The sequence below is a fragment of the Brassica rapa genome, chromosome A02 (assembly GCF_000309985.2).
Source record: "Brassica rapa cultivar Chiifu-401-42 chromosome A02, CAAS_Brap_v3.01, whole genome shotgun sequence".
In the NCBI taxonomy this organism is placed as follows: Eukaryota; Viridiplantae; Streptophyta; class Magnoliopsida; order Brassicales; family Brassicaceae; genus Brassica; species Brassica rapa.
In genome coordinates, this window is record NC_024796.2 from 9,940,802 (window position 1) to 9,958,596 (window position 17,795).

At 35.8% G+C, this 17,795-nt stretch overlaps 3 protein-coding genes, 1 long non-coding RNA gene and 1 pseudogene across 4 annotated transcripts; 2 read left to right on the forward strand and 3 right to left on the reverse strand.

Moving 5' to 3' along the window:
- Nucleotides 1–257: 257 nt before the first annotated feature.
- Nucleotides 258–2,802, forward strand: LOC103852427 (sufE-like protein 2, chloroplastic). Its single transcript, XM_009129331.2, has one exon. It carries the CDS (start codon nucleotides 1,864–1,866, stop codon nucleotides 2,677–2,679), a length of 816 nt encoding a protein of 271 aa, XP_009127579.1. The 5' UTR covers nucleotides 258–1,863; the 3' UTR covers nucleotides 2,680–2,802.
- Nucleotides 2,803–3,401: 599 nt separating this feature from the next.
- LOC117131656 lies at nucleotides 3,402–5,868 on the reverse strand. The gene is made up of 2 exons (XR_004454746.1): nucleotides 5,067–5,868; nucleotides 3,402–4,976 (listed from the first exon to the last, which is right to left on the reverse strand). It is a non-coding gene; the product is annotated as an uncharacterized LOC117131656 (long non-coding RNA).
- Nucleotides 5,869–6,188: 320 nt separating this feature from the next.
- LOC103852429 (probable protein phosphatase 2C 14) lies at nucleotides 6,189–7,928 on the forward strand. The gene is made up of 4 exons (XM_009129334.3): nucleotides 6,189–6,706; nucleotides 6,778–6,939; nucleotides 7,013–7,183; nucleotides 7,249–7,928. Exons 1-4 carry the CDS (start codon nucleotides 6,449–6,451, stop codon nucleotides 7,816–7,818), a joined length of 1,161 nt encoding a protein of 386 aa, XP_009127582.1. The 5' UTR covers nucleotides 6,189–6,448; the 3' UTR covers nucleotides 7,819–7,928.
- LOC103852428 (alpha-L-fucosidase 3) lies at nucleotides 7,909–10,951 on the reverse strand. Its single transcript, XM_009129332.3, has 4 exons — nucleotides 10,603–10,951; nucleotides 10,305–10,514; nucleotides 8,628–8,800; nucleotides 7,909–8,535 (listed from the first exon to the last, which is right to left on the reverse strand). The coding sequence occupies exons 1-4, from the start codon at nucleotides 10,823–10,825 to the stop codon at nucleotides 8,023–8,025; spliced, it is 1,119 nt and encodes a 372-aa protein (XP_009127580.1). The 5' UTR covers nucleotides 10,826–10,951; the 3' UTR covers nucleotides 7,909–8,022.
- A 1,524-nt stretch (nucleotides 10,952–12,475) lies between these two features.
- On the reverse strand, nucleotides 12,476–16,967 carry LOC103852430 (annotated as a pseudogene).
- Nucleotides 16,968–17,795: the final 828 nt, after the last annotated feature.

Here is a 17,795-nt window from a genome sequence, read left to right on the forward strand (position 1 = left end):
TTAAGCTATTTTAAGCCCGAAAGGTGTTTGTTAAAATGCTTGAATGAGCTTAGTATTGTCTTTTACATGCTTGGCCAACGACAGTTGATGTCCAAGGTGTTTAAGTGGTTAGTAGACTTGTGATTCATGCATGCTTGATTACGTTAGCCAACGATAGTTGATGTTTAATTCATGATTAGCATAGGGGTTTTTGCCACGAGAGTGGATTAATCTATATTGAATGAGATCTAGACCTATAGACTTGTTGATTGTTTTGTTTGAACATTCTAGATTGAACCTTGATCACCTTATATCAATTATCATTGCCCATGGATCAATCCTTAGCATTTGAAAGTTCTTGCACTTATTTCTTGATTGGATTTGAGATCACCTTGTTTATATTTCTAGGATATTAGCTTGTTACAAATCATCCATCTTCTTGTTTGCTTAGATTAGGAAAGTTTGTGTATTCTTGGTGTTATAGATCACTAGTTCCTTGTGGATTCGATCCTAAAATGCTACAATGACATACCATTCGATTGTGGTATTGATGGCACATTAGGTTAATTGGTGTGTGCTTAAACGCGTAATCAGTTTCCTTTATGCTTGGCTGAGGTGGCATCTGTGGCGTACCAGTCGCTAACCTGGATGTTGGCCCTATCTTTTTCGCTCTCTGGTATGGGCAACTGCTCTGTTTCAGGTTGCGCCTTCTCTCTGGTTTCGTTTTACTGCAGGTCTTAAGTGAAGCTTGAGTGCTGGGAAGCTTCAGAACTATCTATCCGGTTTTCGGATACAACTGCAGCCAAGATTTCCATGAGCTTGTAGTGGTCAATAGGTTCCAGATTTTCTTGTGGACCGCTGCCGTTAGACCGCAGCATCCCGGTTCTATTGTTCCGGTCGCTTGACCATGATATGGTAGCTTTGGTATTTTTCTTTTCGCTTTCAGGGTTGTTGACCTGTCGATTGTTGTTGCGGCTATCTTTTTTTCCGTTGTTTTAGCTTTAGTTGTCTTGGTAGTGTCGAGTTGGGTTACTCGTACACGGTTCGGATCATGAATTTGAATGTCTTAAAATCTCGTTAGGTTCGTGTCATGAAGCGTCGTCGGTCTTTGTTGGGTTCGTGCTAAGATAGGTGTTGTCAGTCTCTGCTGAGTTCGGGTGATGAGTCTTTTCAGTCTCTAGACTTGATTGTACTTAAAGCATCGTCGGGAGCCATACCTTGAAATGTCGTCAGGAGTCTAGGATTCATGTGAATTGGCGTCGTTAGAGTTATTATTCACTTTGGTGTGATGGTTGTAGATCAGATATTTTAGCACTAAAATTATTCCTCCAATTGTTAGTTCTAATGTATTGTTCTTTAAGTCTTTTTCTATTTTTTTGGACTTAAACAACTTGTAATCTTGTATGATTTTCATCCTTAATGAATATTTATTTTTTTAGCAAAAAAAAACTAAAAAGAGAAATCCATACAGTTTTGGCGCGTTATGGAAAGCTCTATACTTTTGTAAACACCACCTCTCTGCGATGAGTTTTTGAAATAAGTTTCTAGAAGAATTATGCCAATTATTGCCAAAAAAACGTCACTATTTTGCATTTTTTTTGTCGTCAAAGTAGAATTGAGGCTTAAAAAAGTAGTGTATTTAATTGGTTCACTATTACTCCATTTATAACACATTTAGAAACAAATAAAATAATAACAGAGAACACTAGTTTTGGCGCATTCTATAGAAAAAAAAAAAACTCCATACTCTCTAATCTTTATCCTGTCTCCGTCGCGTAGTTCAAAAAGATTTCCTCTGATCATCTTTAAGTATCTCTCTCCCTCCCCCTCATCTTTTCCTAACTCTTGCCTTCCATCTTTTCTCGATCCCTCCTGTCACGGAACATGAACACTTCATCGCCGTTGAAAGTCTTTGCTTCTCCTCCTCTCATTTCTACTCCAAGAACAACTTTAAAAGCTTCCTCTGCCCCTAAATCTTCTCCTAAACTCCCTAAAAGAATCAGATGCATGCAAGATTCTAACATCAATCTTAACTTCGGTTACAAATCGAAACCAAACCACGAGTTTCCCGTTTCTTTCGCGACGGCTTCCGTTGAAGCACCCCTGGCAACAACAACAAGAACAACATCGGCCGACGACAAGCTTCGTCTCCTTGTATCCGAGTTCCGGTCCTTAACCGAACCAATCGACCGAGTCAAACGTCTCTTGAACTACGCGATGGATCTAGCTCCACTCGACGACTCGGCTCGTGTCCCGGAGAACAGAGTCCCGGGATGCACGACTCAGGTATGGTTAGACATCAAGATGGACGAGTTAGGTAGGATGAGGTTTAGAGCAGACAGCGATTCAGAGATCTCGAAAGGGTTCTGTTCTTGTCTTATCTGGATCCTCGACGGTGCTAAACCAGAGGAAGTGATGAACGTGAGAGGCGAGGACTTGGCGGAGATGAACGTCGGTGTTCACGGTAAGACTCAATCACGGGTTAACACGTGGCACAACGTGTTGATGAGTATGCAAAAACGGACTATGGCTCTTGTTGTTGATGCTGACGTGGGGCACTCAGGAAGAGGCAGAGCACCACCCCATCAGCATGATCTTTTGTTTGGTTATGCTAATGGAAGAAGTTACATGGAATCTTCCGAGGGTCAGCATGATTATTCCATTTCGCTTCTTCCTTTGTATTATGATTTCACTATATGAATGTTTTGGTGTTTTCTGTTGATTGTTGTAAAGCCTTCTGAAACATAAATTAAAAGTTTGTGTTTCTGTATTCTGTAAATTTTAATTTTAGTTATCTATATGCATATACCAAAGTATTACGAATTTCAACTTCTTGATAAGTTTTATTTTTGGTACCTGTTTTGCTTTTATGGATGCAAAATAAAATGGAATAGATTAATTTTGATTGGGATTTTAAGTTTTCTTTTAAATAATTATTTATCAAAATTACTAAAGATAAGAGGACAAAATGAACAATAATTGTTTTTTTTATTGATGTTTCTCTTTATACGATTTTTTTATTGATGGTTTTTCTTGAAAATTAGTAGGGTTTCTGCAGAGATGAGGTTCCTGTTGGTTCGATTTCTCTTTTTCATGACATTATTATTTTGATCATGAGCATCAAGCTCCATTAATATTTGAGATTTTTCTTTTTCTTATAGGCTTGTTTTTCATTTCTGCTTATTGCGTTGTTGAAACTTAGTATTGACTACAGTTTCATGGAAACAGTATGATGAATTTGGTATGAAGAGAGCTTATGAAAGAAATTAAGATGTTCCCACTTCCCATTGCATTTCACAAACTAATATACGCTTTTTTTGTACTGATGTATTGTTGGTGTGATATGTTTATATGGACTCGTGAGTTCCTGCTTATGAGCAGGTGTTGAATTTCGTGACTTCCTCAAGCATATAGATCTAATCGATCAGATTCTTTTTCTGTTCCAGATGATATGGCGGTGATCCCCAAAGCCTCATCCTTTTATCCTCCGTAAAACACTTTTGTTTGCTCATTCTAAATTTTCTTCCCACTTTTAAGTTTTCAATCTTTGTTTCCTTATAATTGTTAGATTACTGGATAACTCATATAGGATCTGTCCACCAAATTTCGTCCATATGAACAACTCATACAAGTGTGTTCGCCTAATGGCGTCCACATAGAACACTAAACAATTTTTAATGCACATAGTAAAAGTTAGGGTGTCATGGAAAATTTATCATGGATTACATAGACAATTAAGAGTGCTTTTTAACTCATCTTTACTTTTTATATTAAAATTGTTTTTCATTAGCAAAAAAATTGTTATATATATCATGTTATGTAATATGACTTGCAGCTAAGTGCATCATTGACGATTATTAACAATTTGGATAGCTATTAGTAACTGCTTTTGTGAATATAGTGAAATCTGAAATTACACGTATAATTTATTTAACTTTTTGGATAGTTTTACACGTGATTATCAGCTAAATGTTTGATTGATGGAATAATATATTAAATTGGTAGACTGTGGATAGTGGGATAAAATCTCACATTATTAATAATGGTAAATACATAATTTAGCGAGTATCTCTGTGAAGATACTAGCAACCTCGTCTTTCATTCATTCAAGTTTAGAACTGATATCCCATTTTATTTGGTATTGGAAAACTAGAAATGAAACTTTCAATTGAATGTATACAATTAATAATGGACATGTAGCTGATACGGTTTTCATTTTCAACACTAGGTACAAAAAATTCTTTGGTGCTTGAAGGTTTGCAGGTTTTACGTTGCATTGCTCTCCTCTTGCCTCTTCACACATCCAGTCAACATCATCTTTGGCTGCTCCACCGGTAACAATTGAATTTCTACATTTGTGTTCTTCAGTAATGAGTTTCATCCGACCTTCTCATCATCTTATTTAATTTGTCTGCCCACACCAATAACGATTCATTTTGTTTGTTCCTCCAAATCTATTGGTCGCAGTTAACATGAGTTTACAAGCAACAACTGTATTCTAACAATTTAAGTAAAATAGATAACTAACTTTCCAACAAAAAGATAACCGGTTAACAAAATATTTATCCAAAATTACTATGGTTTATCCAAATAACTTGTTGTTGATGTCACTAGCTCCGAACTTAACGAGCTTCCTATAATAATCACAGATTCTCTCAACGAATACATTACTGGATTCAGAGAAAACAAAAACCAAGCCTCGTGCTTCTTTCTAACCTTTAGTTAACACGACATATTGCAATTGTCAGACGTAAAGGAGAAAGCCAGTTTGTTGCCAAGTTTGCTGAATTTCCCAAACAAAAAAGCATGGGAATCTTAATTTTTTTCTCAAGTGTGTTGGGGATCGTCTTAATCTCTTTGAAGGGTTGTTATACGGAGACTCTAATGTCGACTAGCTCTTCTCTCGTTCCCGTAAAATCTCTCCAGTAAATCCCTACTTTACGGTGACTCTTCCCGTCTTCCGTCTTCGGCGAATCGATTAGGCTTGACACTATCATCTACAACACAATGAAGTTGATTAAACAAACATGAAAAAATAAAGTTGTGGATAATATATACAACTGAATACAATTGGTAATAGCTATAACCTTTAAGGAGCTCTTTTTGGCAATAGATCGGAAGTTGTGAATATGATTTCACAGGTTAACCATTTTTTATTCAGTTAATATTATTGCTGAACTGAATAGACCAAGAAGAGAAGATGGAATATTACTTTCTGATACATTGATATGTGGAAATATTTTGTGGTCCATTTTAGAATGAAATTTAGGAGTGGGCAAAAAAAAAAACGAACCGAATCAAACCGAACCGAAACTGATCCAAACCAAACCAAAATATATTATCAAATAGTTTGGTTGAAGATTTTCCCAATCCGAACAAACCGAACCAAAACCAATCTGAACCGAACCGAGTTAAACCAAATCGAGAAACCAATTTGTTTATTATTATTATTATTTGAATTACACATACTAGCAATATACAATATACTAAAATCCTAACACTAAAGTCACTATTAATTTTCTCAGCGATGTTAGTTTTTTTAATTTTATATTTAGTTTAGTTAACTTTAGTTTGATTGTGTTCTTACATAATGAAATTTCAATAGTAGTTCATATTAATTACCTAATTGACTTCACCATCATGTATATTTACTTAATTTATTATGATTTAACTTTTTGAGTTAAATGGTTTAATTATGAAAAACTCAATATGACTGCGAGTAAAATTATATCATTAACTCTGTTTCTACCGTTTAAGTATTCAAAATGACAGATTTGTTAAGGACTTCTTTCAAGTTTCAAATCTTAAACAACTATTAATTTCTTGAATATTTCCGCAGCAATGATAACTAATCCTCTTGTTCATAAAGTCTTTTTATAGTTTAGAAAAAAAATGTTATTTCTTATTTCTCATATTGTGCTTGCTGTATTTTTACTTTTATTTTCTCATTAGTTCAAAAATTTTCCTGATTCAGTTATGTTAGTCAAACAGTTGTAATTGTTAGTTCTTAAAAAAAAATGAAACTACGAATATTTTGAAACAAACAATAATCTTTAAAAATTATTATTTTACATATGTAATGTATATAATTTATATAAATATTTTTATTATTTGTGTAAATACATTTTAAAAAGAATTCTAAGTCAGCCATTCTTAAAATTATTCGTATATACATATGTGTGTGTGTGTTCGGTTACAAGTTGTTTTTCTTTTGTTGAAACAAGAATATACTGCAAGTTGTTTTGTTATCAGAAATTGAAGTGATTTGAACGTTTGAAAATGAACTTTTCTTCGTATTTGACCGAGCCAAAACCCTAAAGGCGTCCATTGACTTTACCACTGACTTTTTCCGCCCCACATTTTGTAGCCGTTGCTCACTCTTTCACAATATACGTTTACACACTAATAAGCACAGAAGAAGAAGAAGAAGAAGAAGAAGAACAACAAACGGGCGACTCTTTCTTCTGCCATGGAAACTAGACTAAGCACCCCTTTCTCCGTCCCAAAGCTTCCGTCTTTGAAGCGAAAGAGACCTCCCCAGATCGAAATCCCCAACATCCTCCAAGAAATTCAATCTGATGACCTCAGATTCAGAGACTCTGCTCACCAAAACGACGCCGTGTGCTCCGGAGGAAACGGGTTCGGCGTTGTCTCCAGGAAGGGGAAGAAGAAGTTCATGGAAGACAGTCACAGAGTTGCTCCTTGTTCTGTCGGAAGCTCAGACACTGTAATGTTTTTCTTTCACTTTGAATTTGCTTGTGGGAGATGTTTTGGGTTGATGGTGTTTTTGGTGGGCAGAGCTTCTTTGGAGTTTATGATGGCCATGGAGGTTGTAAAGCTGCAGACTTTGTAGCTGAGAATCTGCACAAGAATGTTCTTGAGATGCTGAAGGGTTGCAAGGAGAAAGAAGAAGCCTTTAAAGCTGCTTATTTGAGGACTGATCGTGATTTCTTAGAAGAGGTATGAGTAATGATGACTTGTAAAACTACAATCTACTTGAGCTTAGAGGTAACACGTTAAAAACTTAATGTAGGGTGTAGTGAGTGGTGCCTGCTGTGTTACAGCTTTGATACAAAACCAGGAGATGATTGTCTCTAATTTGGGAGACTGTAGAGCTGTTCTTTGCCGTGGAGGAGTAGCTGAGGCTCTAACAACTGATCACAGAGCTGGAAGAGACGATGAGCGCAAAAGAATTGAGAATCAGGTAAGTTTTGTGAAGAAGTTTGCTTTGAGAGAGAGTAGATTTGATGTTTTTTTTTGCTTCTACAGGGAGGTTATGTGGAGTTCCATCGAGGGGCGTGGCGAGTTCATGGAATACTAGCTATCTCCAGAAGCATTGGGGATGCACATTTAAAGAAATGGGTGGTTGCTGAACCGGAGACACGAATACTCGATTTGGAACAAGATATGGAGTTTCTTGTCTTAGCTTCTGATGGACTTTGGGATGTGGTTAGTAACCAAGAAGCAGTTGACACTGTACTGAGTGTTCAAGCTCAGAGAAAGACACCTAGAGAAACCGAGGACGAGGGTTTGATCAAGGGGCTGGTCAATGTAAGTCCATCTTCAAAACTTCGGCGAGTTTCGCTTGTTAAGCAACAAAAGGAGTTGTTGCCAGTTCAATCTCCTTACCACTCGGAGAATGAGTCACCCTACTACCATGAAATGGGGAGTCCACCTTCGAAGGCACGGAAGATCACCGCCTTGAAGCGGATAAAGATGAAGTCTGAGTCTTCTTGGGCCAAGGAAGCTTCCAAAGAGCTTGTGAACATTGCCGTGTGTAGAGGTAGTATGGATGATATCACAGTGGTGATTGTAGATCTCAACCACTACAGATGCTGAACAGCCTCATCACCCTTAACATACCTATGCTTTGTATTCTATGTTGTTTCATATCCTTTGATTATTATTGTAAATTCTTGTTGACTATTATGAACCTATCTCACCAAAAACCTTATTGCCAATCTTAAAAGTTCAAAACGACAGCCAAAACATAGCAGTTACAAGAACAAGTGAAGCTTTTCTAAAATTTCTCTGAGTTTATTTTTATAGTAACTGCTTGTGACAGGCCATGCTCAGCCCAGTTGCGATCTTATCGAATATAATTTTATTAGCAGCCTGAGTGAAGTGTATACCGTCCCACACGATAGCCTTGCCAGGCTCATCGCACGATTTGCCAATTAAAACCTCTTTGCCATCCACAATAATCTTCTTCCCACACCCAGTCTTCCTGTTGTAATTGTATTTCCCTCCATAGCCACAACAAGAAACCAACGACTTACTGAACCCATGTTCCTGCGCGTGAGCGAACAACTCGTATTTGATAGAGTAGACATCTACGTAAGTAATGGCAGCTTCAGACAAAGAAGCTCTAAGCTCGGTCACGGCTTGTGACAAGGCGTCGTTGAACTGTTGAGCCAAATGGTTCAAGGGAGAGGCGCATCCGTGTGCGTCAAAGTCTGATTCTGGGAGCGGAAACCACTCGATCACATAAGCTAAACAACCGATGGGTCCTGTGTTGTGAATCCAGAAGTATCTCCCTCCTTCTTTGTATATATTCTGTTACCCAAAGAAAAGAAACTACAAAGCTATGATAACCACCTTTAAGCAAAAGCATGAAATAGAACAGAGAATAAAACAGAGAAACTGACCGTGACAGCAGTCTTGAACTGGCTGATGAGCTCAGGAACATCGGTGGTTCCAATTTCTTGTACGGTCTTTTTGGCGAAGTAACCAGCGGTGAGATCGTTTTGTCCGATGTCAATAGTGTACAACGCCTTAGAGAAACTGTTGGCTTCAGGCAGCATCTTCGCATAAATTCCTCCTGTGAGACATTTTGACGACGTGGTGAATGATAAAACAATTTTTCACTAGGAGTGTGAGTATTCGGATATTTATGCATCAATATCGGATTGGTGTGGAGTTCTGTTGATTCGAATCGGATTTGAGACTTGTTATCTACAAATATTTTAAAATTAAAATTCCCTTAAAGCTTAAATATATATCAACCATACATTACCATCCTCGAACTATACATGACAACAACGCCAAAGCATTGCATAAACGAAAATCATACATAATGAAACACAATGTTCTAAAATTCGCTAGGCGGTTACTAGGCGCTTTATAGAAGACTAGCGACTAGTCGGATTATTCGGAATCTAGCCTAAGCGTTAGCAAATTCTTGATTTATTTTATTTATATTATACATTTATATGACATATTTTAGTTTTTATGTTCAATTATAAAATTATTATGAAGAATTATGGAAATTAGATATACAAAATATAAGAAATTAGTCAAATTTGTTGATTTGTAATAATATTAGACAAATTTAAATCGATTTAAACCGATTTTAATCGATTTATAATAGTTTAAACCAATTTGAATCGTATAAATAGGTATAAATCAGATTTTAAGAAAATCGTTTCGGATATGACCGCGTTGCCGTCTAGGCGGGGGCCTAGGCACCGCCTAGACCGATTTTTAGAACCTTGATGAAAACGTAAACAAATTACAATTAACAATTAGTAACTATGTAAACACAGGAGACATTATTTAAACTTTTTTTAAAAGAACAATGTTTAAATTTCAAAAGCGAACATATGTATTATTGAACTACAAATGCTTGTCAAAACATAAAAAACATCAATATATATTGACTAAATACCAAAAATACATATTAAACTAAGTATTGAGTTAATTATTCATGTAATAGATAATTAAAATATTTTACATACCCAGTAATATCTAAGTATATTTTGGATATATATATATATATATTAGGGACTGGAACCGGATTTGGTACAAATTCTCTTTGGGATTTTAAAATTTTTGGATTTTCCAGATATCATTTGGCTTCGGGTAAAACCCATAATCTAAAATACCATAGAACAAAACTCATTCAATATTATGTCAGGTTCGGAATGGTTTGAGTTTATTTTTATCTGATCGGGTTCAGTTCAAATTTTTGGATTCTATTTATTTGTCCAACCCTACGAGTTACTTATTAGGTTTATATACTAGTTTTAGATACTCATTATGATATTTGAATATCTTTAGGTTTCGAGTAAAACCTAAAATCTGAAATAGTGCAGAATAAGATCCTTTTGGGTATTTTTGTCATTCAGTTTGGATTCATATTTTTGGTTTGGTTCGTTCAAATTTTAGGTTCTGGTTTGTTTGCCCACCCTCTTTTTTTTTTTGGGTCAATACCCACCCTCTAATTCATACTGGACGATATACTATGTAACTCATGTAACATATCAATTAAACACGTTATCTCGATCTTATCTCATAGATACAATGAGTGAGTGAGAGGGTCGTACCACGACTGCGAACTGTTTGGGATCTGTTGTGGAAGTTGGAGAATTGTACGGCCTGAACATCGAGTGAAAATGGACTGTATCCAGTTCGACGAAAAGTGGTGTTGACAGCTCTGATGGGAGATCCCGCCGTCGCAAAGTTAGCGCCATAGCTGAAGTTTGAACCGACCGAGTCTAGGAACGGGCTTAGATACGGTAATCCAAAACTCTCCGCTGCGTCAAAAAGAGAAAAACAAATAATCACTATAACGCTAACGCAAAGGAATGAAGTTTGATAAGAGTATATTTTAGTTAATATTACCTATGAAGTCAATGACGAGGCGACCGTCACAGTACCTCCCGGCGGGTGAGCCGGGGAAGGAAATGCCGTGAGGAGGACCTACCTGGCCAAAAGCGGCAGAGAGACCGCCGGTGTCGGAGTTAGAGTCGCCGAAGTTGAAGATCGCTGGGAAATGGCATTGAGCATGGGCTGATGATAGTGAAAGTAAAGAGAGAGCAAACAATGAATATATGATTGACTTCATATTGGTAACGAAGAAGAATAAGAGGTAATGAAGGATGCTAAGAAAGGTAAGATAAGATAGCTAGCTTCAAGCATCCAACTCAGTCAGAGGACTTTATCCTCTAAAAGAAATAATAGAGTTTTTTTTTTGAAATGACAAATAATAGAGTTGGAGATACAAACAAAAAATATATGAAATTTGAAAAAAACATACTACCCCACCAAAGAGAAAATGAAAGTTGGGAAACAGATTAATGATGACCCTGATATGCGCTAATGGTAAACGAGATCAAAAACCTATCTTCTGCTGCTATTAAATTCATATCCTTTTATGTATGAAACGGGGTTAATACAAAACTGATGGTGGTCAAAAGTCACCTTAATGCTTCTTACCATAAAGGTGTTACATCTATGCAGACGCAAATGTATTCGCTAACACCATTTGGAGCTCATGTCGGAGAACATGTTTGAAGATAATATGGCATGGAACTTTGTGACGGGTTAAACAGTAGCGCCTAGAAAGTTATAGGGATGCATGATCAGGTTGTATCACCTCTCATACCTATACAGCCCTAGTAGCTGGTGGTACTATCGTAGAGCTCTGGATCCCTACCTTCACGGCAGCAGTATCTGAAGCCAATGAAAGCGTAGATTTCATTTTTCGTCTCTTAGCCTCGATTGTTTTGCTTGCCTTTGTGTGGTGAAACCAATGTATAAAGTCTATTTTGCTATTTAGTAGTGATTCAGTGTGTAATAACAACTTAATATGTACATAACCCAAAGAGTCAAATATACATATAGGTAAACTCATGCCCGGCTTTAACGTAGTGCTGGTGGAGCAAAAGCACATGACCCAACAAATTTTTCAAAAAAATTAGGTGGTTTTAAGGCCCTTAATTCAGAAAAAAAGGCTCAAAATTTTTTAACAATTATTGGAAATTTTTTTTTTGGCACCGGACCATTAGAAAGTTTGAGCCGGACCTGGATAGACTTGGTGTTGTAACGTAAATAAGTAGCTATGCACCTGTGACAACAATATAGGTTAGACTTTGTAACGCGGACTTGAACAACACTGTTTATTATATGTATGTATGTATTAACAAATAGAAGCACCATCTTTAGTTTGTTTTGCCAGATACAATTTGTAGATGTTGAATGTGAAAACTGAAGGCTAATGGTACTTGCTTCTGGTGTATAGACGTAGAGTGCATGCCTGCGTTTCGTATTTGAATGGAAAATAAAACGTATTACTTGTTACAAATTTTTATTTTATTTTATTTGTATTATCTAACTGCTAAAATATTAATTCAACATAATATTAACATTTATCTTTTTAACTAGATTAAAATCTAAGAATATGACCCGCATTAAAAAATGCAAGATTCTTTTAACAAAATCTAATTTCTTCTTTTATTCTTTTAGATTATACTAGAGATTTTTCCGGGCTACGCCCGGGTTATTACCATAAATGTTATACTTCAGTTATGTCTATATTATTTAATTTTATTTGCATTTGAATATGTGTAATCTACATATACATATACAGTGGTTCTTTAATAAATAGAAATTATAAAATGAAGTTTAAATTATTAGAATACAACAGTTAAATAATAATATAAAACATATACTATACTATTTGAAATATTAGTACATCAAAACTAAAATTATAGGCTTAAACTTGAATCAATTGATAGTTTAAATTTCATATATTTTTTCTTCTATATATTTGTTTGCTGCTATATGATTTATGACTACCATTTTTTTTTGTCAATGGAACCATTCATTCTAATTCGTAAAAAATATTACACTTCGAATACTTTTTCAACTTCAACAACGTTAAATTTTCAAATATTTTTTTTCAAATTGCCTTCACAAAAAAAAATCAAAGTTTTAATTTCACTAAAGACTCTAGCATCTGAAGAGTGCATTGCTCTAATTAGAATTTCAGTAAAAAAATTGTATGCCATGACCTCTTCAAACCTTTTGTGGACCTTTTCAAACGTTACATTTTTTTTCTGGTAAAGGAGCATTATATTACATCATCCTTGTGTATATCCATAATTATTCAACATTTTTATGCTGTAACTGCCGAATAATTTAGAATCCTCTAATTGTTTTTAAAAAGTTCTCAGAAATTATCTAAATAATTCGAGACAAAGATGTGGATATGTTGTATCCTCAAGTTGCTGCAGTTTCTATTGATTCCACTTAAATATATAATTATATATTAAACCTTGTTTTGGTTTGATTTCATTGGATCATTTGTTTCGGTGGTTTACATCATGAACCTGAATGTTTCACTTATTTTATATTGCATAATGTTATAATTTTGTCGAAATTCATAGTTCAAATAGTGTTTTCAAAACTTAGACCTAACACTCTAACTACAATGTGGAATGAATCAGGAATTGTGTTTTATTTTCACTTGCATATTATGAGTTAAACTCTATCATCTCCTTTGATGTTCTGGAACTGATTTGTTAATCCAAAGTGAGGTACGTCACGTAACTAATTTAAAACTAAACGAAGTTAATGGCTCACCTCCTCTATGAGTTGCTCACGTTCGAGTATTACATAACAACCACACTGCTCAATATCTCCCATGTTTCTTTGCAATACTTTTCATCAAGATGCCTAAGGCCTTTAGCTACCCTTCCCGCATTAAATAACACAGATTTTCTTCTATGTCCCTTGACTTCTATCAGATCAACCTCGAGTATTGTCTTGATTGCTACCTTCACATCTCTTTTGTTCCCGATATGCCTCCCTTGGAAGAACTTGTTAGTTTTGTGTAACACGCAGCTCGATTGTCGTATGCCTCTATGAAATCCAAAAAAAAAAACATATTAATTTAAAAGTTGAAATACGCCTTTGTATGCAGCACAACACTAAAGAACATAAGATGATTATAAATGGCCTTACTCTCAAGTCTTTTGGGTTCATTTTGATCGCTTCATGGTAATGTCTCACAGCATCATGATACTTCTTCTCCTTGAAGAGCTCAATACATGTATTAGAAACACAACAGGATGTTAGTTCAATTCTCTTTACCAATATATAATTGCAAAAAGAAATTACCAATTTTAACGTTCCGCATCGCTAATACTGAGATCAGAATACTCTTTCTGCTCTAACTCTTTCTTAAATCTCACAGTCTCATTCAGCCTCTTCAACGTAAGAGACTTCTGGTAAGTCACAATCACAGATCAGACAGTACCTGTTCCAAGAGAAGTGTTAGATTTTGAAAAAAAATCATTAACAGCAATATGGATTGCTCTAGTCCATCTGAACCAAACATTGATTTCTGAACTGAGAAAAAAAATATAGAGAAGTCAAATTCGTTTCTTTACCTTCTCAACACAGGATCTGTGAGAATGTTTTGGATTGCCGGGTCTCGCATTCTGCTTGTCTGCAAGAAGAAAAATAAATAAGACAAATTCACTGATTGACTCTAAACCTAAAAAGGAATACATAACAATAAGTTAGAATATAACCAGTAGTTATTTAAACTCCTTGGGAGTAAGGTCACCACAGTGTGCTTGTTGATCTATTGTACACATCTGCATAATTATTTTACAGAACGTAACACATGCTACTAAGATAACAGAGTGAATAATTTCTACATGCCTTTACACATATAACATACCTTCTAACACCATCGAGAGAAGCTCAATATTAGGATCATGTTTGCGACCCTATTGGTATGTGTCCATCGAATTTTCATACTCCTTGATGAAGAATTGGACATCAATTTTTCTGCTGTACCCCTTTGAGAATGTTGGATCGATCTTGATGCACTTCTCCGCATCCTGAAATCGTATAAGTATTTTCTTCTCCTGAATTTTTTTTTTTCTTAAAGCAAAGCACTCAACTGTACTGAAACCCACAAACCAATATAGTGTTTTTTTAGATTCTAACTAACAAAGGTGGGTACCTGCACATAAGGATGCATGACCTTCTCCATGAGATTGCTACCATCTGAAGCGACCTCCATCTTGATCCATGCAAGTCCTCCTTATAACCTAAATGAATGAAATGTAGTGTCACATCAGATCAGATTTTCCTGTAGTTATTCTATAACCTAAGGGTGAGAAAAACTTAGAATGAGATTCATCCATCACTCTATTTATTTATATGTAAATCAAGAACAAATGAATCGAAAGAAAAAGCGAAGGCCTTTGAGCGGCGCAAGTGGATCTAACGCGCGACGAAATTTTCTCTCTAACTTTCAAGCTTCGTGTTCTCCGTGTGTGGAGGCGCTGCATTTTCCGGCAGCCTCGTCGGAGCTCGTCTCATCTCCCCACCCGGTACCTGATCATCAAGACGGAGGAGGAAGCGTCCGTCGTCGTCAAGGTGGTACCTTTCTCTCTCGTTGCGGTTCGGTAGATTCCCAGGTGAGCGTCATCGCTCTGGTGGTTCGTCAGTGAAGTTGTCAGATTCCAGTCAGCTATCGGGGTTTGGTGTTCGTACCGATGGGTGGAGCTAGCGAAGTTCGATGTCTGAGGTTCTGTTATACGGGATGGCGGTTCTCTTGACGGTTTCTCTCTGGCTCGGCCTTCGGTTTCGCTTCCGTGAGTCTGAGAAGGTACGTGGTGTCTCGGACCTAGGAGGAAGAGTGAATTTCAGGCGGATTACGGCGTTAGGGTTACGGAGCCGGACCTTAATCCTTTGGTTCCGGCGTTTTGGGACCAGGGGGCGACTCTGCGGGTGGTGGTCTGAAGGTTAGACGATGGAACGACCGTGGGTCTTGGACACACCGGCGCCGTGAAGTCTCATTGACCGGATTTCTTGCCATCAGTGTCCACCGGAGTCTAGATCTTACTCTATTCAGCTTTCTTTCCCTCGAACTGTAGTCTCTTTCGTTTCAGTATTTGCTTGTGGGCTGATTTATTAAAAAAAAAAGCTAAGGGTCATAACGTTGATCAATTAATTTGCAGAGAAGGAAACCAAGAGTTTCAACACGTTGGGAAGGAGAGAGTTTCAACACGTTGAGAAGGAGATGAAGAGAACGGTGGTGAAGGAATAAATTGACGTGGCATTATAATACTCCTTTATTGGTTGATTTAATTTTCTGACGTGGATAGGCTCAATGGAGCTCATATATCCCTTTTAATATAGTATAGATAGTTATAAATGTTAAATTTTTAATTATGTTAACTATTCTATTTTTGTACAAATTTATCATATAATTTAATTATTCTTAAAAAATTTGACAGTGGATGATAGTTAATTTATTTTCAGTCTAATGAATGCATAAAATGAAAATAAAATAGGTTTATTCTATTTTTATTATCATATTATCATATTTAATTTTATATAATAATTTAATTTATTAAAATAGATTATGACTATAAAAATTATAAAATGTCATAAAATTATATTAGATGCATTGTACACCGATTAAATTTTTTCATTGACTAGTAAATTTTGCAGTCACCAAGTAGTACACCGATTTGGATCCAATTGTTTCTTAACGTCTTTGATAAGATGAATTTTTGCAAACACGTTGTCGAACACTGATTAGTGATGTACTAAAATCAGTGTGCAGATTAGTAGTAAACTTCAGATTGGGGTTGAATATGAGTGAACTGACCGCATCTCAGTGCTAGCAGGTACAAATCTTGAAGTTCATAAGGGAACAATGATTAAGAATTAAGATACCTGTTGGATGGTCTTTACATCATGATAACAACCATGTTACGTTGCTGTACGGTCTTAACAGCATCATCAGCAAACATGTTGCACTTCTGGATCATCTCCTGGAACTTGACTCCATCCAGATCCATGCCCACCTGATCCACAAAACAAAATTATTTCTTAATCAGTCTTTCTTAAGATTAATCTCTAGCTTGCAAAAATACATGTAATTTATATATTCATACTATCTTTGCACCAATGATATGAGGGACTAATGGTAGGGGAATCATCACCGACATGCTTGAACTCTTGAAATTCCTTGAAGTTCAACACCCTCACTTTTGTAAAGCTTCTTCTTCCCATACTCAATGATCTCCGGAGTCAGATGATGCATCATCTCTGTTAGAACTTGTTTGTTCGCATTCACCACTCCATAAACTTGTTAGTGAAAAATCCAAGAATCGGAAACGTCACTTACTTATCAGATCAATTCTAAAACACAACCAGATATATATATAAGTACTCATCATCCCCCATAAAAAATTCCTACGATCCACTAAAGTATAACACACGAATAGAGCTGATGATGATGACAGAAACGGAAGCTCTATCTTGAGATGACCATAGAAGAAAGTAGATAAAAAAGATATGGAAAACTATGAAAAAGAAGAGTAAGAAAGGACCATTCATCATCCTTGCGTACCTTTATTTGGTTCGTTGCTGTGAGCTTAATAATAATTCTAATAGTAACGGTAGTTTTTGGGAGGTGATATTTAGGGTACGATGGAAGGTATAGCGAGCGAAGACGGGAAGTTAGAAATGATGCCAATTTTAGAATGCGCCTTAAAACTTAAGAGCATCTTCAATAGAAATTCTACCCATTAGAGTTCTAAAGATTCATATATATGTATAAGTATACGTTGTATATGTATATGAAGGTGTGGAGTTCATTATTTTAAGAATCTTAAGAGCAGGTTTTCCACAAAATAATGAATCCACACCTACGTACACATATACAACATATATTTATACACATATGAATCTTTAGAACTCCAATGGATAAAACACTTTTTTTTCATTGAAGGTGCTTTAAATATGAAAACGTAAAAATAAATCGTGAAAGAAAGCGAAAGAACATTTCGAGATTGTTAAAGAGAAGTGTACATGTGTCAAATTTTGGAACATCCTTTGTTGAGATGATGCATTGAAAAGAAAGGCTAATCAACTTTATTAGTATAGATAGATAGTATCATAAAGTCTAAAGCTCTATTAATACAAAGCCGAAATATATAGTTTTTATTCAACAAATTCATACAAGGTTAGAAATAAATAATTTAATTAACTATTTACAACGT

Coding starts and splice junctions, on each gene's coding strand:
- LOC103852427 (XM_009129331.2), top strand. CDS start 1,864: ATGAACACTTCATCGCCGTTGAAAGTCTTTGCTTCTCCTCCTCTCATT.
- LOC103852429 (XM_009129334.3), top strand. CDS start 6,449: ATGGAAACTAGACTAAGCACCCCTTTCTCCGTCCCAAAGCTTCCGTCT. Junction 6,707..6,777: donor CTGTCGGAAGCTCAGACACT/GTAATGTTTTTC, acceptor TTTGGTGGGCAG/AGCTTCTTTGGAGTTTATGA. Junction 6,940..7,012: donor ATCGTGATTTCTTAGAAGAG/GTATGAGTAATG, acceptor AACTTAATGTAG/GGTGTAGTGAGTGGTGCCTG.
- LOC103852428 (XM_009129332.3), bottom strand. CDS start 10,825: ATGAAGTCAATCATATATTCATTGTTTGCTCTCTCTTTACTTTCACTA. Junction 10,515..10,602: donor CCTCGTCATTGACTTCATAG/GTAATATTAACT, acceptor TTTTTGACGCAG/CGGAGAGTTTTGGATTACCG. Junction 8,536..8,627: donor AGTTCAAGACTGCTGTCACG/GTCAGTTTCTCT, acceptor TTTGGGTAACAG/AATATATACAAAGAAGGAGG.